The 25,157-nt window shown below is 24.2% G+C and overlaps 2 protein-coding genes across 4 annotated transcripts in view; one reads left to right on the top strand and one right to left on the bottom strand.

Annotated features, from left to right (window-relative positions):
• LOC117167282 (protein FAM166B-like) overlaps positions 1–1,381 on the top strand; it is a 32,036-nt gene extending 30,655 nt beyond the window's left edge. For both annotated transcript variants that reach the window (XM_033352100.1, XM_033352099.1), the window contains exon 5: positions 873–1,381. In XM_033352100.1, the coding sequence (XP_033207991.1) occupies positions 873–1,102 (230 nt within the window). In that variant the 3' untranslated portion in view covers positions 1,103–1,381. The remainder of the gene's footprint in view (positions 1–872) is intronic.
• LOC117167281 (mini-chromosome maintenance complex-binding protein) overlaps positions 1,363–25,157 on the bottom strand; it is a 39,196-nt gene continuing 15,401 nt past the window's right edge. For both annotated transcript variants that reach the window (XM_033352098.1, XM_033352097.1), the window contains exons 3-8: positions 24,551–24,895; positions 18,945–19,273; positions 11,317–11,496; positions 8,905–9,148; positions 6,840–7,010; positions 1,363–1,925 (exon numbers count right to left, since the gene is read on the bottom strand). In XM_033352098.1, coding sequence (XP_033207989.1) covers positions 1,719–1,925; positions 6,840–7,010; positions 8,905–9,148; positions 11,317–11,496; positions 18,945–19,273; positions 24,551–24,895 — 1,476 coding nt within the window. In that variant the 3' untranslated portion in view covers positions 1,363–1,718. The remainder of the gene's footprint in view (positions 1,926–6,839; positions 7,011–8,904; positions 9,149–11,316; positions 11,497–18,944; positions 19,274–24,550; positions 24,896–25,157) is intronic.

Genomic DNA, 25,157 nt, shown 5'->3' with positions numbered 1-25,157 from the left:
CCTTTAATCATAAATATATTATTTAAAAGTTATTTTAAAATTAAAAATAGTTTATAAAGTTAAAATAGGGCGATTACATTTGCTTAAGATTTTTCAATTGAAACAGTTCAATTTTTAACGTTAAAATCTGGAAGTTCTAAAATTGTGAACTGAGGCCAAATAGTTTTTACAATCAATTAATATTTATTTTTAAAACTTTAGATTGAAATTTAAATTTAAAAATCACAATTTAATTCATCTTCACAGTTGATCAACTAAAAATGTTTATTATAAAAAATCTTCGATTTTAAAGGGTTCTGATTTTTAATTGCTTAAGTGTTTAAAACTGCATTTTGAAATTCTTTTAATACAAATACGCATTCTAAACTGCATTTTATCCTATTTAAAAAGATCACAATTTAACTAATTATTTAAAAAATGGTTGAAATCAAAGTTGAACGACTTTTTTTTCTAAAAATTTGTAATACTCCTGGTCAAAAAATAAATTCACGGTTATTTCCCAGTTTTTCCCGGTCCAACGGCCACCCTGTAACTACTGTTAAATAAACAACTTTAACCTTAATTATTTTTTTCTAAAGCGTGCATAGATCCTTTTTTGTTGATTTTATAAATCATTTTGAGGATAGGCAACTTTTGAGATTGATTGTAGGTAGTGTACATCTTTAAATACTAAAATTGCTTCCCTTTCTTTAAAAAAATGGAATTGTGAAAATAACAGGTGTTTTTACATCAATCAAGTTGAATTTTCAACAACAACAAAAAAAATGAATTTTAAACCAAAAATGTAATTGTTGACATTTAAAGTAAAAAATATTTTAATTTTTCCACGTACGTAAATCCCCTCTAAAATTTTAATTTCTTTTATTAATCAGATCAGCACGTTTCTTCAGAACGACCACCAATCGTAGGCTACACAGGACACATTCCTGGAGCCAAGGGAGAAGTTTCACTCTCAAAAGGATACAGGCAAGCAGCAAAAAAAGGATTAGAACTTCTCCAAAAGGAGCGGGAAGAACGATTCAGCAGAATTCAAAGCACGAATGCCATTCAAAGAGTTTTGGATGCTACTTATATAGACGATACCGGACACACGAGAGCCTAGAGAAAAATCAGTTTATCTGATTATAAACTCGATTCTCTAAATTATCAAAGAAAGAATCAACCTTTATACGTACCTATCAACTTGTACAAAGCGATCGTGCCTTAAAACGTACAAAATCGAGGGAGAAAAATCCGGTATTCTTTTCAAAACTTGCTTTAAAAAAATCTGTAAATTAATTTCGCTCCGAAGACAAGGAACTTGTAAAAATCATTTCTATTTTTAATTGATAGAATCCTCTTTTATTAATGTTTTCTTTGAAAATTATTCTCGAACGCATTTCTATTTGGAAACGTTTTTTGAGATAAAATAAAAAAAAAAAACCTGTATTTACAACGCGCTGGTTTCACTTTTTTGCGATTAAGAATGGAATTTAGCCAAGTTGTAAAGTAACCTTAATAATTTGATGATACATTGTTAAAGCGTAGTTGTTTATTTATGTAAATAAAAATAAATATTATCTTCACGATTTTCAATCGAAGTTTAATTAATAAAACTCGTGTATTACTTACAAAAACAAAAACAAAAGCACAGGTAAAAAATGGTAGATATAAAAAAAGTACTATTAATTAGAAATTATAATAATTAGCAACTATGCCTCGAAATATCAACTTTTTATTCAAGATTGTACTTGATTGTTGCGCTTGGGTAACCTGGCTATGCGCTCTGCTTCCAATTCAAAGGCTTTTTTCCATAAATCAATGGTCAAAGTATTTTTTCCATAGGACAAGGACATTAGTCTAGCAAAAACCATTAGAGTGTGTAAATCGTCTCCAGTGTAGGATTTGTTTGCATGTCGCATCTTCACAAAATCTTCCTGAATGACCTGAAGAAATCAATTTTCCAGTTTGAAATTAATTATTTTCTAAATTGCAGAAGCTCGGATCAACTAGAAAACTTTTTTAACAGAATTAGGGTACTTTATCACTGAATGAATTCAATAAAAACTTTATTTCTTTAGGAATGTAGGAAACATAATTCTCATTGATTTTCAAATATTCTTTGCACAATCAAAATAAACTTTAAAGTTAAAACAATTTTTTAACAACAGACATTCAGCTTGAAGGATTCTGAATCTGGTTTTAAAATATATCATTCTGAACTTTTAAACTTGTCAACCTGGATTATTTTGAACATTTCCAACTTAAAATTACTCAATAATTAAGAATTTAATTTTTTACTATAATCTAAAAAGGAAATTATTCATTTTTTTAATCAATCAGACTTCACAGTCCAAAATAAAATCAATATAATTCTCCCGGTGAATATTTGTGATTTCTCCCGGTTTATAAAAAAATTTTATTTCTTTGCAAAACCCACGGTTTTTTCACATATATTATAAATTACGGATGTCGATAAATATCAGCAATCCTTTTTGCAAGAAATTAATTGATTTTTAAATCATATAATAAGAAGGATAATGAAATTGTTGTGCCTAATAAAGTTCCTGTCTCTGAATTTCTATTTACTAACAAGAAATTATGTAAATTTAAAAATCCATCACTAAACCAATTTTTTAATATAAGTTTTTTAATATTTTTGAAATAATAAATAATTTTGTATTGCAAGCTCTTGAAATTTTAAAAAAATATACCAACGATTTTGGACAATTTAAATAGAAAAAGGAGTTAAATTGTATTACTTCTAAGTCGAAGGACTAAAAATTAAAAGAATTGTTATTTGATTTGGAGAGTCATGAAATTAGAATGATCTCAGATTAAAAACTTAAAAATATGACAATGCAAAAACGTTAGAAATTGCATATTTAAGATTATAATTTTGGAAATTGGATAGTTTAGATTAAGAGTAATTTAAATTGTATTGTTTATAATTAAAAGCGTTCGAAATAAATAATTAAAGATTGAAGACTTTTAAATTTGAATTCAAAGCAATTACAATTTGACAATTTAATATTGAAAACTAAATTGAGTCTTTCAAATGCCAAGCTTCTGATATCCTAGAATTTTAAATTGTCATGGCATAATAAAATTACAAGTTAACATTAAAATTGTAAAAAAGACGTTTTCTAAAATGAAAAATGAATTAAATTATTTTAAATAAAAACCTTCTGAAATAAAGAGTAATTTTAAATGGGAAAAAGTTAAAAATAAAAAAAATGTATACTCCCAAACGTTGATACTTAAACGAATGAGAACTTCATTTAAAACTGAACAAAATTTTAGTCATCAAAAATTGTGTTTTTACAACTTTTCTATACTCAAACACTTTAAAATTTCAATTACTGTAAGTAAATTGAAATCACTTAAAATATAATAATTTTCAAATTGCTAATAATACTTTCCAAAATTTAACCAATTCAATTTTAATTGAAAATTAAAACCTTAAAAAGCGAAAAATTCAAAATTTAGGGCTGTTAATAAAAATTCATAAATCTAAAATTGTAACCACTTACAATTACCAAAAGTTTCCTTTTACTGATGCATCACTTTCAGATTGATTAATTTTCTTCGTTTTTTATTTTAAACTCAATTTTTTTAATTTAAATCTTCCTTCAAGATTATCACTCATTCTAGAAATTTTCGAAAATGAAATATTTTTCAATTTGAAATGACTTATTTGTTAAAATTTTCAACTAAGAATCGGAGAATTTTAAAATCTTAAATATAAAATTAAAAATTAAGATAAAGAATACAAATCAATATTGTTATGTTATGATTTCATTTTTTGAAAATGTACAGTTTCATGCTTTTCAATAAAAATTCCTTTATATTTACATCCAAAATTATTAAATTCAAAACTATCAAGGCCTTTAATATTATATTTCGAAATATTTAATTGCGAAATGGACCTACAATTTTGAAGATTTGAATTTGAAACAACAATATATTGAAATTAAAAGTTTTTTTTTGTACAAAAAGATGTAATTTTTTTAACAGAAAAGTTGAGCTTTCATGTTAAAAATTCGAATGGTTTAAAAGGAAGTTGACTTTTAACCCCGAAGGATCCACTTTCAATCCAATAGTTGAATTAAAAAAATGTGATTTTCAACCAAACAGTGGCTTTTACAAGCAAATGGTTGAATTTTCAACCTACGAAGAAGAATTTTCAACCAAATGGTTGAATTAAAAATTAATTTTCAAGCAAAACAACGATTTAAAAAAAATACAAGCCCAATTATTATCAACCTGAAAAGTTCATTTAAAAAAAATCATTCTCAATAACACCAAAAAGTTGAATTTAAATAGAAAATTACTTTTTTAACAAACAAAAAAACGATTTTTTTAGAATACAGTTGAATTTTCAAAAAAGTTTGTTTTATAAAAAAAAACTTTTCCACCATAAAAGATGAATTTTCAATCCATAAAACAAATTTTCTATCCAAAAAGACCAATTTTTACCAAAACAATTAAAATTCAAAACAAAAAAGATGAATTTTAAACAAAACCATTGAAATTTCAAGTAAATTTCGACATTTTCAAATAAAAAAAGATTAAATCAGAAAAAAAATATTATCAATACATAAAGGCGATTTTTGTAGAATAGAATTAAATTATCAGCCTGGAAAGTTGAACTTTTAACAAAACATAATTTTCAATAAGAAAGCTGAATATTCAACCAAATATGTGGTTACATTTGAATAGAAAATTTATTTATTAAACAAAAAAAAGGTCATTTTTTAAAATACAGTTGAATTTTCAAACAAAAAAATACTTTTTTACCAAAAAAGATTTCTTTTCCACCATAAAAGATGAATTTTCAATCCATAAGGATGAATTTTCTATTCAAAAAGACAAATTTTCAACCAAAAAATTAAATTTTTAACCCAAAAAAGATTATTTGAATTTGAATCCAAACAAGAGTTTTCAACTATAACAATGAATCCTCAACTGAAATAGTTGAATTTTCAAAACAAAAAAAAAAACAAAAATCAATTTTTAATAAAAAAAAATAAAATGTCAACCAAAACTTAAATAATCAAATTTTAAGTTAAAAAAATTAATGCTATATTAAATTTTACCCAAACCAGTTTCTTGAACGCAGTAATACAATTTTCAAGTCACAAAGACAAATTTTTTAAAAAGACAGTTGAATTTTCAACCAAAATTCCATTTTCAACAAAGAATTTTCCACTAAAAGTTCATTTTCAAAGCAAACATTATTTAAATCTCAACTAAAAAGAGTTGCTTTTTCAACGAAATAGTTCAATTCTCAAGCCAAAAAGATGATTTTTTTAAAAGAAAGTTAAATTATCAACCTGAAAACTTCAATTTTCAGTGAAAATATTATTTTCAATAAGAAAGATGATTTTTAAACTGAATATAGTTGAATTTAAAAAAGAAAATTATTTCTTAAGCAAAAACACGAATGTTTTAGTATACATTTGAATTTTCAACAAAAAAGTTATTAAAACAAAAAAGATTACTTGTACACCATGAACGATACATTTCCACAATCCATCAAGACGATTTAAAAAAAAAGACGAATTTTCAACGAATTAGTTGAATTTTTGACAAAAAAAGATTACCGTTAAACATAATAATTGAATTTTTAACTGAATTTTCAAATAAAAAATATTTAAACCTCAACCAAAACCAGTTGCATTTTCAAGCCAATAGTTAAATTTGTAAGCCAAAAATGTTTTTTTTTTTTTTAATAGCTGAATTATGAGCCAGAAAGGTTGAATTTTCAACAAAAAACGTCACTTTCAACGAAGAAAGATGATTTTTCAACTAAATAGTTGATTTTAAAAAAAGAAAATTATTTTTTCAAACAAAAATAAGATTTTTGGGATAAAGTTGAAATTTAAACGAAGAAAGATACATTTTCAACCAAATAATTCCCACCATAAAAGATGATTTTTCACTCTAGAAGGACGAAATTTCTATTTAAAAAGACGAATGTTCAATAAAACAGTTGAATATTTGACCAAAAAAGATTACCTTTGAACTAAATAATTATATGTTCATCAAAATGGTCGAATTTTAAAACAATAAAGGTTAAACTCTGACAAATAATTACATTTTCCAGCTAAAAGACGAATTTTTAAGCAAATAGTTGAATTAAAAACAATTATTTTTGAGCAAAAAGATCATTTTTGTACAAAAAAGTTAATTTTCAACCAAGAAAGATGACTTTTCAACCATAGAAGGCGACTTTTCTATGATAAAAGAGAACATTTTTAATCCAAAAGGATGATCTTTCGATTGAAAAAGCAAATTTTTAACCAAAAATTTAAATTTTCAACAACAAAAAAGATTAATTTTCAGAACAATAATTAAATTTCCAACCAAATAGTCGAATTTTTAAACAAAAGGAATAAACTTTCAACCAAGAATAGTTGCTTTATCTTATTGGGTTCTATTAATTTAATTCACAATTAGGAGAAAAAAACGACAAAAAGAAGGAAATGTCTTGAAAATAGGGTTGCAATTTGAAAAAATTAAATCTTTGAATATGGATTGACGAAATTTCTCAATTTCAAACGCTATTAATTTAAAACTTTTTAAGTATGGAGCTTTAATGAGAAATGATTTAATTTTTAATATTCTGAATTAAAACTTTACCATTTTTTCTATTGAGTAATTTGAAGTTACAAAGTTCTATTGTCATTCAAATTTAAATTAAACATAGCGAATTTCTGAGAAAAACGGGAAAAAGTGGACTGGTCGCATTTTTTGTTTTTTTAAAGTAAAAAAAGTCGCACGATCCGAGCCCTAAACTAGGAACATTGTTGCCTTAATTTATTTTAAAAAAATGTATTTTAAAATAAATTCTTTACCTCTGTCATCTCCTCATCGAACTCAAATTTTGCGTGCCTCAGCATATGCAAATATTGCCTAATGTTGTTCAGCCTATCTTCATCTTTCAAGTATTGTTGTGCTGCCTCGACCACTTGCGGGAATAAGCCCTCAGTTTCTGAATCCACATTAAGTGCCACTTGATTGTTGCACTAAAAATCATCATTTAACGTAAAAAACAAAAATCAAGTTACACAGTCCCTACGGGATAAAGTTCAGGGCCCAAAGGGTATTTATCACGCTTATATAATTCTTATTCGCGTTTATAGGGCAAGAAAATCAACATAAATTCATGTTTTCGAAAATATTAAAATTAAATTTTAAAAAATTCCAATGATTTCGAAAATTGGTTTGAAATAAAACAAATGCTATTGTTCCGTAAAATTGTAATTAAGTTAGAGGAATGTAAGGTAAACAAGAATAATTCGATAAAATTCATGAAAATTCAAGGTAAGTAAAAAAAATGCAAATGAATTGAAATCAATTTAGACATGTGAAAAAACTTCATTGAATTCAAGTAATGAACTTAGAAATATTCAAGGATATTTAAAAGAATTTTATTCATACATTTTTTTTAATAAATCCATAGAATTTAGCAGAATTCAGTAAATTTAGAAGAATTCAAGTGAATTAGAAAAATTGAAGAGAATTCCAAAAAACTGGAAAGAATTGAGGATTATAACTAAAAAAGTGACTAATGACTACAAAAATCCAAACTGAATTAAAAAAAAAATCATATGTGAGTTCAAAACAATTCAAAAACTTTTTAAAAATCCATTGAATTGAGTAAAGTAAATTTAAAGGATTTCAGAAGAATTTATAAGAATCCAGGGCTAATTCTGAATGAATTAAAAAAAAATGAAAATATCTTGAAATATTTAAAACCCTACGAAATCCCTCATTTCTTGTGAATACATTCTTTTAAGCCATTAAAATATTGTAAAATCCCGTTAAATTACATGAAATCTGATGCTTCCTAAAATTCAAAAAAATCGATTAAAATATCTTGAGAGCTCATAAAATCCCATAAAATCATTGTGATCTACAGAAATTTCTCAGGTTCTGTAAAAACCTTTCATATTTTCCGAAATTCTTTAAAACCGCATGCAAAAGTTTTTTTAATTATTTAAAATTATTCAAATCCTTAAAAATCCCTGGTCATTTTAATTAAAAAATCCCTTCTAATTATCTGTGTAAAATCTTTTTTCTTAAATATGTAAATTCCTTTGACACCTTTTGAAATCCCTTGAAACCATTTAAAGTCCTTAAAAATGCCAGGGTATCTTTTACAATACCCTAAAATATCGTGAATCCTTTCAAATCCCATTAAATTACAGAAAGCAATTGAAAATTACTAGCAATCTTTTTAAATAACCTAAAATATTTCAAATCCTTTGAAATCGTTTAAAATCCTTGTAATTTCTTTAAGTTTATGAAAATATAAAGGTAGTTAATAATAAAAACGTTTGAAAATTAAAACAAAAAATAAACTGAATTAAATAAAATTGATTAAATTTAGAAGAATTCAAGTAAATCAAAAAATTCAAAAAAATTACAAGAATAATTTCAAATCTCTTAAGTTCTTTAAAACTCTACAAAATACCTCACTTCTCGAGAATAAATTCTTTAATATCCAAATTAAAATGTATCTTTAAAATCGTACCTATTCTTTTTAGTTAGGATTTTTTGTCACCAGATGGCGCATCGCAGTTAAACCATTCCCAATTGATAAAAACATTTATTATCACTTATTTTATACGCTAATTTATTTTCCGCAATACATATTCGTCGGAGCGAAAAAATTCCAAATTTTAAATATTTAATGTAACGTTTATAAAAAAATAATTAATTACGAATATCTCGAGAACGTCACATTTGCCAGAGTTCTTCTACACAGTTTTGGATTCTAAGAACCATTTTACATCAGAATAAAAAAAAATTAAATTAAAAAAGCCAATCCGACGGAAATTGGGTTGGCGTCTGGACTAGTGAGGCCTGAAAAACCTTATCAAATATGAAGAGTTGATCGAAGGAAATTAAACCTACCTGTATGAACGATTTGACTGTGGATAGGATTAATACTGGAATATCAGTTTCGTAATCCATCGGGTAAAACTTAAAATCGTAAGCAACCTTCTGAAATTGAACGAGAGTGTTAATGGCATTGTAATTATTTCTGCCGCAGGGAGTAACTTGGCCACTGGTTAAACCCGTCTCGTCTATTACAAGGTGAGTGTGGTCGCTCAACTGTAACACACCACTTGTTAACCTATCACAGTCGTAATCTTTCCTGAAAAATACGTCAAAAATATTTTATGTCATTAAATAAACGGGAGGATTGATTACTCGGCTTTTAAATCTACAACAGGGTTTCAAATTTCGAAAGATTTTAATGATTTCGCAAAAATTTTGCAAAGAGTACTACAGAATTTCAAATATTTTTAAATATTTCAGAAGATTTAAAAGATTTCGCAACAGATTCAAATATTTCTATAATATTTTAAAAGATTTCAAAAATATTACAAAGATTTTAAATATTTTCAAAATCTCAAGAATTAAAAGATTTTTAAAGATTTCAGAAAGATTCCCAAAGATTTCAAAGACTTAGCACAGATTTTTCAACGAATACAACAAAATTTCAAAACATTTAATAATATTTTAGAAGATTGCCAAGATTTAAAAAAATATTTTAAAGATTTTGAAAAGGTTTTAAACTCTTGAGAACATTTTACATATATCGCAGCAGATTTTAAGATTTTTAAAATATTTTAGAAGATTTCAAAGATATTACAAAGATTTCAGAAGAGTTCAAATATTTTAAAAATCTCAAGACTTAAAATATTTCACAAAGAGTCCCATAGAATTCAAAGACTTTCACAAAAATCTTTACAAAAGTTAAAACATTAAAAATATTTTTTAAATTTCAAAGGATTAAAAATATTTCACAAAGAATGTAGGATTCTAAAAGATTTCAGAAGATTTCACAAATATTTCAAAACATTTGGAAATTTTCGCAAAGATTTCAATTACTTTAAAAGATTATAAAGATTTCGGAACAATTTCAAATATTTCAGAAAGACTTTAGAAAATATCACAATGATTTCACAAATTCCGAAAGACTTAAAAATATTATCATAAGAGTTTTAGGAATTCAAAGATTTTACAAGATTTTAAAGATTTCGCAAACATTAGAAAGATTTCAAACAGATTTTAAGATTCCAAAAGAAAAATTTAACAAAGTTCAAAAAGATTTCAGATGATTTCTACAAGATTTCAAAATATTTTGAAAATTTCAAAATAATATTGTAATATTTCCAAGAATTCAAAGATTTCTCAAAATTTCAAAGGTTTTGCCAAGATGACGAAAATTTCAGAAATATTTCACACAAAAAAAACATTTCACCAAGATTACAAGAATTCAAAAGTTTTAAGATTTCGCAAAGATTTTAAGATATCAAAGATTTAAAAAATGTTTTAGAAGATTTCGCGCAAACTTTGAAGATTTGAGAAAAAATTCAGAAGATTAAAAAAAATTTGTAAACATTTCAGAACGATTTCACAAAGATTCCAATATTTTAACTACTTTAAATAAAAGATTTCACAACAATTTCAAAGAATTCACCAAGAGTTTAAAGATTTCCCAAAGATTTAAAGATTTTGCATACATTTCAGAAAGATTTGAAATAAATTTCATAAAAATTTTAAAATTTCAAAAGATTTTAAAGACTTCCCCACAATTTCAAAGATTTCACAAAGATTTCAGAGTTCACGAAAAATTAAAAATTCGAAAAAATAAAAAAATATTATAAGATTTTAAAAATTTCAGAAATGTGTCATAATAATTTCAAAAGATTTCAGAAGATCTCAAAGATTGTGCATACAGTTCAGGAAGATTTTAAATATTTCACAAAGCTTTTAAGATTTTAAAAGGTTACGCAACAACTTCAAAGATGTCAAATAGTTCACAAATGTTTCAAAAAATTTAAAAAAAAATTACAAACGATTTTAAAAAAACGTACAAACATTTCAGAAAGATTCCACAAAGATTTAAAACAATTGCAGAAAATGTAAAACATTCCGCAAACATTTTAGAATATTTCGCAAAGATTTCAGAAACATTTCACGTTTTTTTGCCATTTCAGAAGATATCGAAGCTATCTCAAATATTTTAATAATTTCAAAGATTTGACAAAGGCTTAAAAAGTTTTCATAAATATTTAAAAACTTTTCAATAAGGCTTGTCATCCAGATTTCAAGAATTCTAAAGATTTAAAGAACTTCAGAAGATTTAAAAAGTTTCCCAAAAATCTCAGGAAGATATAAAAGATTTCACCGCGGTTTTAAGCTTACAAAATTTCATATGATTTTAAAATTTTCGCTAAGGTTTCACAAAGATTTCATTATATCCCAAGAGTGATTAACCCCTGGAATATAAATTAGAAAATAAAAATATTTTACTGAGGGATGAAATTCAAGTTGTTCAAGCAGTCTAAAGTGAGTTCGACGTAATGACTTTTCGGAATGAGTTGTGCCAACATGCTGTAAAGTTCTTTTGGGAAAGTTTTGAATTTTTCTAGAGGAAATCTGCTAATATTGAGGGGAAAAGATCCCAGGCAAAGAAAATCCTTTCTCATGTATCTGAAACAAACAAAAAAAGAAAATAATTTTATACAAGTTTTATAATTGTATTGATTATTAAAAATACAATTTAATTTATTATCAGGGACCGTACGTAATTCAGGCTGGCCGTTTTAATCGAAGAAAAAAATTCCCGGTCATTTCCCGGTTGGCAAACATTTTTCACGGTCAATGAAATTTATAAAATAAAACTATATTCTAAACATTTTTCCATATAAGGCAATAAAAAATAAACAACAAATTAAAGCATTCAAAGTGGAACCCTTGAATTACAAACTTTTGAAATTGCAGTTTAAAAGTTTTTCAATTCAAAAATTGTGTATTCAAATGCTCAAAAATGTACAAGTACCAAATGGAAGCTAGTAAAACTTTTTAAATAAACAATTTTTAATGAAATTTAAATAAACTGCAAAATTTAAACCTTTTATAAATTATATAATTTAAAGAATCAGATTAAGTTCCTAAAATATAAAAACATTTTCAATACTCTAAATTCAAGAATCAAGCAATGAACTTTAAAAATTTTCAAAATTATATTATTTTAAGTAATTTTAAGCTAGGCACATTAAAAATTCAAAAATACTCTTTTTTAACTTAACAGTTTTTAAATTAGAAGTCAAATATTTTAATTTTACATAGTTTATGCATCATTCAAAAGCTTTAAAACTTTATTTCAAATTCTTGAGAAATCTAGAAGTGGTTTTAAATTTTTCCAAAGTCAAAATAATTTTTTAATTTTTTTTCGGAACTTTTGAATATATTTTTTAATGAATCGAACTTTTTCTATAACTATTAGAAAATCCTGGTAATCAAAAAAAATTTATTTTATTTTATAAATAATAATAGAACACTTATTATTTGTAAAAAATTAGTGTAATTTTAAGAGATATTCAGAAGTTTTAAAAAGATTTCAATTTAATTTAAAACTTGAAACAATTTCAAATACTTTCAGCCAAATTTAAAATACAATCTAGATTTTTGCAGATTTAAAACGAAAAATTTAGAATTTGTTTAAGAATTGTAAAAGACTTCAAAAGAATTTTTAAAAAAATTCTTTAGATTCTTAGGAAAATTGCAAATGAAATTCTAGAGATTCAAAGGTTTCTATGTAAAACAATTCAGTTTAAAATTGTTTTCTTTTAAATATTTGGTTTCAATTTACTAGTCTGAATGAACAGTGAAATATTGCTAAATATTAAATACTTATTCTTTTTCTACATTAAGAAATTTAAAATTAAATAATTTACATTGAAACTCTATTTTCCATTTAATAAAACCCTTTAATTGCGAATATATTATTACATAGTTATTTTTAAGTTTAAACAAGTAAAACAAACGTTTAATTTTTTTAATGGCTAAAAAAATTAATAGAAATAATATATTAATAAATTTATTATAAAAAATAATATAAAGAAAGACCTGAAACTCTACATTTTTACTTAAAAATAAAATTGTCGGAATAAATTATATATTAATTTCAATTCTTATCAAGACTTTCGGATTGAAACAGTTACAGACCCATTTTTAAAATAATTTATTTATTTATATTTACTGCACTTCAATTATTTAAAAAACTTTTAAAATCGAACTTGGACAGATTTTTCTTCTGAAAATTCGTAAAATTCCCGGTTTCCCAGTTCGGCGGCCACCTTGTTTTTTATAAAAAAATCTTCGATTTTAAAAGCTTCTAATTTTTAATTTTTAAGCCTTTAAACTGCATTTTAAAATTCATTACATTGAAATATATGCTTAAAAATTAAAATTGTTTAAAGTGAAACATTTTTGAAATTAAGCATTCTAAACTACATGATATAATAATTTATAAAGATCACAACTTAACAAATTATTTAAAAAACGGTTGAAATCAAAGTTGAATGAAAATTTTATTCTACAAGTTTTTGTAAGATTCCCGGTCCAAAAATAAATTCAATGTCATTTCCCGGCTTTTCCGAGTCTCATAAAATTTCCGGTGATTTCCCGATTTTCCAGGTCTCCCGGTCCAGCGGCCACCATGGTAATTGTTGTAAATTCTCAAAAACTTTCTCCTGAAGATTATCTTTTTATTTATAAATTTTATTATTTGTTTGAAAAATTAACAAGTTTCGTAAGAAGACATCCTTTCTTGTAGAAAATTCAACTCTTTTCGTATAACATTAACCTTTTCTTTAAATCTCATATTTTGTTGCTGAAATATTTTTTAGATGAAAATACTTTTTTCGAAAATTAGTCTTTTTGATTTAAGAATTCACCTGTTTTATTGGATTTTTCATATTTCTTGGACAAAAATACAACTGTTTGGTTGAAAATGTACCAATTTTGTTAAAAGGTCATACTTTTTGGTTAAAAAATCGACTATTTAGAAAGAAATTAACTAATTGTTTGCAATTCTTATTTTGGTGTTGAAAAAGTGATCTGGAATCTTCCTTGGATGAAAATTAAACTCTTTTTTTTAAGACTTTTTTTATTTAATTCATCTATTTTAGCAGAAATTCTATATTTCTTGATTAAAACCCAAACTGTTCGGTTAAAAATCAACTCTTTCTCAGAAGTTGGCCTTTTCGATTTTAAAATTCATCTGCTTTAGCAGAATTTACATTTTTCTTTGAGAAAAATGTAACTGTTTGGTTAAAAAGTAATATTTTTTGATTGAAAATTCTACTGTTTTGTTGCAAATTTATTTTTTCCTGTTGAAAAATGAACTAAAAAAAAAGTTTTTAATTTTTTATAGAAAATTCATCTGTTTTATTACAAATTTCATCTTTCTTAGATAAAATTGAGCTATTTGGTAAAGAAATAAACTATTTTGCTAAAAATTCATTCTTTTTGTTTAAAAAAATTCGTCGTTTTGGACTTAAAATTCGATTTTTTTCGTAGAAAGTTATTTTTTGTTAAAAAATTCATATTTTGATCTTGAAAAGTCAACTGGAATCTTTTTTCTTCAAAAATGTCACAATTTGGTAGAGAATTCAAACATTTTGTTAAAATTCATCCTTTTTGGTTAAAAACTCGCTTTTTTAAATTGAAAATTCAATTTTTTCGCAGAAACTTACTTCTTGTTAAAAAAAATCATATTTCGATTGTGAAAAGTCAACTAAAATCTTTTTTAACCAAACATCAGACTATTTTTTTTTTTAATTTATCTTTTTGATTTACAAATTCATCTGTTAAAAATTATTCTTCTTTGCTTGAGTATTCAAATTTTTTTTAAAGATTTGGTTGAATCACTTTGTTAAAGAATTATTATATATTTTTTTGAAGATTTATATTATTAGTTGAAAATGCATCCCTTATTATTTCTTTGATTAAAAATTTAACCATATAGTGGAAAAGCCTTCTTTTGTTTAAAATAATGGTTTTCAATAAAAATTTAACTTTTCCATTTTTTAAGATTGTTTTTTTTTAGTTGCAAATTCTCCTTCTTTGGTAAAAAGAAAATAATTTTCTTGGTTTCAAATTTCTTTTTAGTTGGTTAAAAATGCACCAGTTTCGTGAAAAATTAATTTTTTTTTCTGAAAAACCATATTTTTTGTTCGGAAATTCAATTTTCGTAGAGAAATTTCCTCTTTTGGCTTGAAGTTTCAACAATGTAGATAAACTTTTATTTATTTCTTGAGTGAAAAATCTTATTTATTAAAAGTTCGTCTTTTTGGTTTAAAAATTCTTTTTTGAATGAAATATAAACTATGAAACTTTTTATTGGGAATTTGTCTTTTTAGGTTGAAGGTTCCACTATTATGTTAAAAATATAATTATTTTGTTGAAAATTCAATCTTTTTTTTAAAAGCCAGTTTTGTAGTCGAAAACAAAATTTCTTGTTAAAAATGAATCAGAGTCGCCGTTTCAATCAAAGAAGTTTAAAAGTTTTTAAATTTAAAAATGTTCTATTCAAATGCTACAAACATTTTTCAACAGAACAATTTTAAATTAAATGCAATTAAATTCCCAAATAAAATTTTTTTAATTTTTATAAATTATAGAGTTCAAATATTCAGATGTGGTTCCAAAAATATAAATCCAAGTTATCATTTTCAATGCTCTAAACTGAAGAATGAATCAATGCATTTAAAAAATTTAAAAATTATATCATTTTAAGCAATTTTAAGCTAGAATCGTTAAAAACTGTACGATTACATTTTTATGAAAACTGAAAACTTATTTTAATTTTAAATAGTTTAAAAATCCTTACACTGCTTCAAATTTTTATTGCAAAATATTGAAACATTTACATGTTGTTTGACATTTTTTTAACATTAATTATTTTTTTATTTTGTAAATATGTCTAAATCTTTTTAAATATTCTCTCAAAATTAATTTATCGAAATAAAAAAAATCATTTTCAGTTTTTCTTGAAAATGTTATTTATTCTTCGGAAGCCTTTCGAAATTCTTAAAAAATTTCTAAATCTTTTGTTTGAAATCTGCCAAACTCTATATTTGATTTAGAAATTAGGTCGCGCACTATTTGCACCGAAATTTTGGTGCGAATAACCGTATTTTGTCAGTACACGTAGACAATTCGTTTGAATTATTTGAAATCATTTAACATTTTTAATTAAATTTAAATTTGTTTAAAACATCTAAATATTTCTTTAACAGTTCAACAATATGACTTTCAAATTAAATTGTTTCATATAGAACAATTAAAATTGCAACTTTCGAAGTTTTGTTTTCTTCTTTGGTTTTAAATATTTAAGTTATAATTACTGATTTTAAGTAAAAAGTCAGATATTTCTAAATATTAAGTAATTATTTTTTTCTTGATTAAAAAAATTTCAAATTGAATAGTTTAAAAATGTAATATTTATTATAATTAATATTATTTATTTAAACTTGAATCTAAAAAGACTTTCCAAACGAAACACTTTAATTGTTAACGTTAAAACCGGGGCATTCCAAAATTGTGAACTGATACCGAATCTTCTTGTAAAATAAATATTTATTAATTTTTTCATTCTCGACATAAAATTCAATTTTAAAAATCATAAATTTATATTCACAGTTGATCAACTAAAAATGTTTTTTTCTTTTATAAGCAAATTTCAATTCAAACGCTTCTAATTTTTAATTGTTTAAGCCTTTAAAACTGCATTTTAAAATTCTTTAAATTAAAATATATAGGTCATTACATGGGAGATTGACAATAAAATTTTGTTGTCTACAAAACATTTGTTTCGCGTTTTGTGTTCGAAAATAATCCACACGTATCTTTTTTTTTTTTATTTCAATGAGGCTCGAAAATCTCGAAATATGATTTTTAAAAATTTGGTAATCAGGAAAAATCATTGGTTTTCAATCGCTCACTGTAAAAGAAGTTTTAAATAGAAAAAATTATTCTTGTACTGAAAATACGCATTCACCCGCAAGCTTTGCAAAATAGTATAACATATCTCCTGTTATTTTTTTCATAACAATATAGTGAATTTTTATAAACATTTCTATTTATTTTAAACTTGGAATGGAATTGTTTATAAAAATGCACTATATTGTTATGAAAAAAAAACAAAAGGTATGTTATGCTATTTTGCAAAGCTTGTGGGTGAAAGCGTATTTTCATAACAAGAATAATTTTTTCTATTCAAAACTTCTTTTACAGTGAGCGATTGAAAATAAATGATTTTTCCCAATTACCAAATTTTGAAAAATCATATCTCAAGATTTTCGAGTATCTCACAGAAATAAAAAATACGTGTCGATTAATTTCAAACACAAAACGCGAAAAATAAAGTTACGTAGAAAAAAAATTTCGATTGTAAATCTCCCATGTAATGACCCATATACTTAAAATTAGAGAATTTAAAAAATTAAAAGTTAAAAATAAATAGTTTAGGACATTTTTTAAATTGGCATCAACAAAAAATATCATTCAAAACTAAAATTAATTTCCTTAAAAAAAAACTAACTTTAAAAAAAATAGTTATATTTTCAAACAAAGTGATGAGTTTTCAACTAAAATTGTAAGATTTTAACTGGAATAGTTAAATTTTAAACCAGAAAGATGATTTTTCAATTAAAGTTATGAATCTTTTACTAGAATAATTATATTTTTGATCAAAAAGATGAATTTTAAACCAGGAAAATTAATTTCTACAGAAAAAGATGAATTTTTAACAAAAAAAGATCCTATTACAACTAAACATTGAATAATTAAATTTTTCGTCAAAAAATTAATGTTTAAACAAAGAGATGAAATTTTTTTTTAAATTTTTATCTAAAATTATGGAATATTCAACTGGAATAATAGTCACATTTTCAAATGATTTTTCTCAATTACCAAATTTTGAAAAATCATATCTCAAGATTTTCGAGTATCTCACAGAAATAAACAATACGTGTCGATTAATTTCGAACACAAAACGCGAAAAAAAATGTTATGTAGAAAAAAAATTTTTATTGTAAATCACCCATGTAATGACCCATATGCTTAAAATTAGAGAATAGAATTTACAAAATTAAAACTAGAAAATAAATAGTTTATGAAATTTTTTAAACTGGCATCAACAAAAAATATCATTGAAAACTAAAATTAATTTCCTCAAAAAAATAAAATAAAATAACTTTTAAAAAAATAGTTATATTTTCAAACAAAGTGATGAGTTTTCAACTAAAATTGTAACATTTTAACTGGAATAGTTAAATTTTAAACCAGAAAGATGATTTTTCAATTAAAGTTATGAATATTTTACTAGAATAATTATATTTTTGATCGAAAAGATGAATTTTAAACCAGAAAAATTAATTTCTACAGAAAAAGATGAATTTTTAACAAAAAAAGATCCTATTACAACTAAACATTGAATAATTAAATTTTTCGTCAAGAAATTAATGTTTAAACAAAGAGATAAATTTTTATCAAAAATTATGGAATATTCAACTGGAATAATAGTTACATTTTCAAATGATTTTTCCCAATTACCAAATTTTGAAAAATCATATCTCAAGATTTTCGAGTATCTCACAGAAATAAAAAATACGTGTCCATTGCATTTTTGTAATTTTACCAAAACCTGTAAAATAACTGCGTTCAAAATAGTGAGCTTCCAACTGTAAAAGTAAAAACACCACATTAAATGTAATGCTTTCACGAAATTTTGGGAAAGTACCTTTCTGAAAGTAGTAAATAATTGAGTAAAATTATTTCCTATTTTCAGAGACGTGAATTCCCAAAATTTTGTAAAACCACTATATTTAAAGTGGTGTTGTTCCTTTTATAGTTGGAAGTTCACTATTTTGAACGCAGTTATTTTACAAGTTTTGGTACAATTACAAAAACGCAGTGAATATTTACAAAAAATGTCTTTTACAGTGTAGCAAAACATTTCTGGAAACTAAAAATGACGGATAATAATAGGGGTGACATAATTCTTCTATTAATAATATTATTCGAAATATTTCTAAATATTATATGATATATAATAATATAATACTAATAATATATAATATTATACTCACATGGAAGAAATCAAATGGCAAATTAAATAATCGGCAGCGAGCTGATCACCGAATAAAAGTTGACCAAGAACCATTTGCAGATCGCCACGAATACATTCAGCCTTTGAAATGAGCTGTGGATCATTAAAGATTTCATTTTTTGCCAAAGGAATAACTTTGACTGCGTGTAATCGCGGAACCATGGAAGCAGGAGGATGATGGGTCTGGATTTCCATATCGTCCATGTAGTCTTCAGAATCGTGGATCGCGCTGTGGAGCGGATCAAGAGATAAGAAGCCTATAATGTCGAGAACTTCGTTCAGCTTGTGTGAATCCTTATTTTCGTAGATCTGAAAAAGCAAGAATATCAATTCAATTTTACACAAAAAGTTACAGTTTCCTGTAAAGTAACTCTGATAGAATTTTAAACAACTAACTTGTCAATTATTTTCAGTTAATTTTAGTTTTAATATTTCTAACATACCGACAGAGCACCTTTAAGTATAATTTTTATATTACCTCACTTTCACTGATTTACTAGTAAGTTTTACATTTTTCTTTATAATACGTAAGAAGGTTTACTAAAAAAATAGTAAATCGAGATATATTACAACTTAAAGGTATTATATTTTCAACATAATAGATGAACTTTTTAGTTTTAACCACATAGTTGGGTCTTCAACCAAACAGATGAATTATCATCCAAGAGGATTAATTTTTTTACCAAAACAGACGATGTTTTAAAAAATCAATCAATTTACGTTACAAAAATTATTTTTAAACCACAAAGAGTAATTTTTAACAAATTATTTAAATTTTCTACTAAAAAGATGAATTTCCAAACAAATAGTTTAGTTTGAAACTTAAAAAGATAAGTTTTGAGCCAAAAATAAAATATTTGAATTTATGTAAACTCATGTTAAAAAAAAACAAGAATCCAACGACCAAATTTGGACCACAACGAATAAACAAACAAAAATTCTATTGTAATCTGAAAAAAAATTGGACAAAAATAAAAAAGAGGAAAGAAAAATGAGAAGGCAGCCAACCACATCCCCTTCTTTCTCCTTTTCTTTCTTTCGTCTTTTTTATTTTTATTATTATCAAATTACAATAAAATAACATTCAAAATGAAAATGAAAAAATAAATAAAATTGGATTACCAACATTTCGGTAATTCGTGAGTGCTGTCAATTTCTACCATTTAAATTTTTTTTGCCTTGATAAGGGTACTGTGCGAGTACCGTAACGTTGGCAATGCAATGTTATTCATTTTTTGATTTTCATTTTAAATGTTATTTTATTGTAATTTCACAATAATAAACATAATGTCGGATTTTTTATTCAGATTACAAAAGGATTTTTTTGTTTTTTGTTTATTCATTGTTGTCCAAATTTGGTCGTTGAATTTTTTCAACAGCAGTTTATATCAATTTGATTATTGGACGTTAAATGGGATTTTTAATTTGAATTTTAATCTAATTTAAATTTCTTAAATTTTAATATTTAAATTTATGTTAAGAAAATTAATGTTTAAACCACAAAGAATAATTTTTAACAAGATTTAAATTTTAAACTAATAAAGATTTTCAGCAAGCAGAGGAAAAAATGTAATTCAAAATATCAAATTTGCCAAATTAATTTTCAACCAAAAAATGAATTTTCAACAAAATAATACAATTTTACAACAACAAAAAACCACGAATTTTGAACCACCTTCATGAATTTTCCACTAAAAAGGCAAATTTTCTACTGAAAAAAAAAGTTTAAAAAAAAAATAGTTTTTCAACCAAAAATGGAATAGTTGCTTATTCCATTAAAAAATTATTTCTTAATGGAAACATTTTTTTTAACAGAACAGTTAAATTTTCATCAAAATATGATCTTTTAAATAAAACGGTGAATTCCATACACAGAAGATTAATATTTTACAAAAAAATACAAATTTCAAAAAATATGCGCACATGAATTTTTAAGAAAACAGTTAAATATCAGTTAAGAATATTAATCAAAATTTTTTTTCAACAAAACCGTTAAATTTTGAACAATAAAAAAACAACTCAATAAAAAATTAATAGTTGATATTTCAGTCAAACAGTTGTACTTTAAAAAAAAAGAAAATTGTACGATAACAGATGTATTTTCCAACCAAAAAGACGAAGTTTCAGCAAAAAATTCAATTTTCGACCGAGACAGATTTTACAATCAATAAAGAAAAGAAAATTGCGAAAAATGTGAACATTTTCTTCTTTTTGGGATGACAATTCAACTATTTGGTTGAAATTGTTATTTTTTACTAAAAAAAAATTTTTTTAGTTGAAAAATCAACTATTTTGTTGAAAATTCGTATTTTGTGGATGAATTCGATTGTTTAAAAAATGTTGCACTTTATCTACTTGGTTGGAAATTAAACTTCTTTGAAAAATTTTTCTTTAGTTGAACATTTTTAAACTAATAAACAGTTTAAATAATTGATTTTAAATTCATGTATTTTATTGACTATGGAATATATTTAGTTAGAATTTTAAGAATTTTAAATATTTCAATTGGAATTTCATATTTTTTGGATTAATTTAACTAACTTTGCTTACAAATAGAAATATTCTTTAGTTGAAAATTTTAATACATTTGAACAAAAATCCATTTTTGGATTGAAAATGTAATTATTTTGTCAAAAATTCATCCTTTTGGGTCTACAATTTTAACAATTTGCTTGAAAATTGACTGTTTTGTTTAAGATGCGATTATTTTTTTTTTTTAAGAAAATTCGTTTTTCTGGCTTAAAAAATGAATAATTTGATTTCTATTTTTTTCTTTCTTGAATAAAAAATCTTTTTTGGTTGAAAAATCAACTATTTTCTTAAAAAATCGTCTTTTTCGATGAATTCAAATATTTCATATTTAAAATTCAACTTTTTGGTTGAACTGTTTTTTAATTCCTTTTTTTATTGAAGATTCACCTACTTCATTGGCAATTTTAACGGTTTTCTTGAGAATTTGCTTTGGTTGAAAATTCATCTTTTTCGTTAAAAGTTTAACTATTTCATTAAAAATTCATCTATTTTGTTGAAAATGCAACTCTTCAGTAGGAAATGTAACTATTCTGATGGAAATATGTCCTTTTGGGTTAAAAATTCAAAAATTTGGTTGAAAACGAACTGATTTGTTAAAAATTCAACTATTCTGTCGAAAATTCGTCTGTGACTTGAAAGTTTAATCCTTTAAATTTTTTTTTCTTGAATAAAAGAATCTTTTTTGGTTGAAAAATCAACTATTTTCTTGAAAATTCGTCTTTTTGGACGAATTCAACTATTTTTTATTTAAAATTCAACTATACTTCCGCTATTCCGCTATTTTCGTGAAAAATCTATTAATTTCTTCCGACATAAGTATCTCTATAGAATAATTATGATCGATTTCTTCGTTATCGACATCTTTAAATCTTTAAAATTAGAAAATAAATAGTTTAGGAAATTTTTTAAACTGGCATCAACAAAAAATACCATTCAAAACTAAAATTAATTTCCTAAAAAAAACTGACTTTACAAAAAATAGTTATATTTTCAAACAAAGTGATGAGTTTTCAACTAAAATTGTAACATTTTAACTGGAATAGTTAAATTTTAAACTAGAAAGATGATTTTTCAACTAAAGTTATTAATCTTTTACTAAAATAATTATATTTTTGATCAAAAAGATGAATTTTAAACCAGGAAAATTAATTTCTACAGAAAAAGATTAATTTTTGAAAAAAAAGATTCTATTACAACTAAAAATTGAATAATTAAATTTGTAGTCAAAGAATTAATGTTTAAACAAAGAGATCAATTTTTATCTAAAATTATGGAATATTCAACTCAAATATGAATTTTTTAAAAACGAAATTAAATTTCAAACAAGCAATTTTATTTCCAACGTAAAAGATGAATTTTCAACTGAAATGATCAATATTTAACTGATATACTTACATTTTTGACAAAAAGGATAATTTTTAAACAAGTAGATTAAATGGCAAAGAAAAAAATAATTTTCTACAAAAAAAAACATCAATTTTTAACCAAATATGTAGATTTTTAAGGAAATATTTGAATTTTCAATTAAAAATATAATTTTTCATCCAAATTGTTGAATTTTGCACTAGAAAAGATCAATTTTCAATCAAAAATGATGATCCTGAGTTCTGAAGTTGAAATGAACGAAATTCTACACTGACAACTTTGTAAACCAAAAAGTGTTTGGAACTTCACGTACATTTAAAAATGGACATTTAAATTTTCAGCTGAAGAAATTTAAATTTCCACCACACTGTTGAATTTTTAACATAATGTTTCTTTAACTGGAATAGTTGAATTTTATACCAAAAAGATGAATTTTCAACCATACGAATTAATTTTCTACAAAAAAGGCGAATTTTTCACAAAGTTAATCAATTTTAAACAACTAGTTTCATTTCTAAACAAAAAATATCAATTTTCAACCAAAAATAGAATTCTTACATTTTTTTTATAAATTTAATTCTGAAAAACAACAAAAAACGGATTTTTAGCAAAATAGTTTAATTTTCTACTGGAAAAATTAAATTTTTAGTTCAAAAACTCATTTTTAAGAAAGTAGTTACGTTTTCGATCAGAGACGAATTTACAAATAAAATGAGTATATTTTAAACAAAAAAATAGTCTCTCTTTTTTGAAATACCACTTCTAATCGAAAACTACTTCAAGAACTTTCTTTACCTAAAATTTGGAAGGGAGATCTTTCAAACTGTAACAAATTCTGACTTGGAACAGGGATTATTTTTAATTACTTTCTTCTAAATCCGAATTATAATTTTTTTTAAATTCCTGTTCCATGTCAAAAATTCCCTGTTCCAAATGAAATTAGATTTCTTTATGGAAACGCCCTGCCCTAAAATAAAAACGATAACTATTTTTTTTTAATTTAAGTGAATAAAACGTGATTTTAGATTGAGAAAATAATTATTTCTATATGTTTAAAGTTTCATCAATTCAATTACAAAACTTAAGCGAAAAAAAATCTCAGAACAAAAAATTTCAAAAGGTTTTTCTTATAATGAAAAATAATAAAATTGCAACAATAAATTATGATTTAATTTAAGTAAATTGAGATAATCTAAAAAAACCTGCGAATGTAGATCAAGTATAAATCACTTTTCTAAATTGAACAAAATTATTAAAATAATGAAAATTTGAATTTTGCTACGAATAGAAAAAAAATTTCCAGATTTTTATTGAATCCCCAAATTTTTCCAAGTCAATAAAGTTCCCCGTAATTTCGCGGTTTTCGGTCAAGTCGCCAACCTGTTAAAATCTTCGGAAAACTTATAAAATCCTGAGAAACCTTGTAAAATATCTTAAATTAACAAAAAAAAAGTCTTTACCCTAAAACGTTTCAAATATTTTGAAATCCCTTCAAATTAATAAAACTAACTAAAAAAATGTATTGGAATCGTTTAAAATAAATAAATAAATTTTAAAAGTCTTAAAGATGCCTTCGAATTACTAAAATCTATTCAAAATTTCTCGGAATCTTTAAAAATACATTGAAATCACTTTTCTAAATTGACAAAAAATTATTGAAATAATATTACTGTATAATAAATAGCAAACCTTGACAATGCAAGCTTTTCCATCGTCGTTGGGTATCGGAAAATTCAGAATATGCTCCTTAGACACTATTGCTGGCCTGGTTTCTTTCGGTGCTGAATCCTTGGTTGTACTTTCACTGGTTTCCAAAATCTTTTCTTTCTTTTTGATAGGTTCAGAGCAGTCCATTGCTTCCTCATTGCTCGTTTCCAAAGATCGTTTACTGACATTTTTCAGATTAGTTTTAATATTAGTCTGAGGTACTTTTTCTTTTGCCCATTCATTCAACCCCGGAACTGATATGATAAAGTAAGTCTGCCGTTCTGAGTTTTTGTTTCTTTGAGAATCTAAGGAAATATTTTCGTGCGGCTGCAAAGTAAATTCAAATTTTTAAAAGCCGTTCCGAAAAATTAATAAAGATGCGTGACTGAGGATCGACCATAAATTACGCTACCAATTTGAGGGGTGTAGAAATCATTATTAAAGAATCTAACTCTATTCTAAACATTTTTCTATTTAAAGTAATAAAAAATAAACAAATTACATCTTTCAAAGTAAAACTCTTGAATTTAAAATTGATGTTTAAAGTTTTTTAATAAAAAAAAAAGTATTTTCAAATGCTCAATAATTT

The sequence above is a fragment of the Belonocnema kinseyi genome, chromosome 2 (genome assembly GCF_010883055.1).
Source record: "Belonocnema kinseyi isolate 2016_QV_RU_SX_M_011 chromosome 2, B_treatae_v1, whole genome shotgun sequence".
In the NCBI taxonomy this organism is placed as follows: domain Eukaryota; kingdom Metazoa; phylum Arthropoda; class Insecta; order Hymenoptera; family Cynipidae; genus Belonocnema; species Belonocnema kinseyi.
Note: the sequence above shows the minus strand (reverse complement) of the source record. Positions and strands in the feature narration are given on the sequence as shown.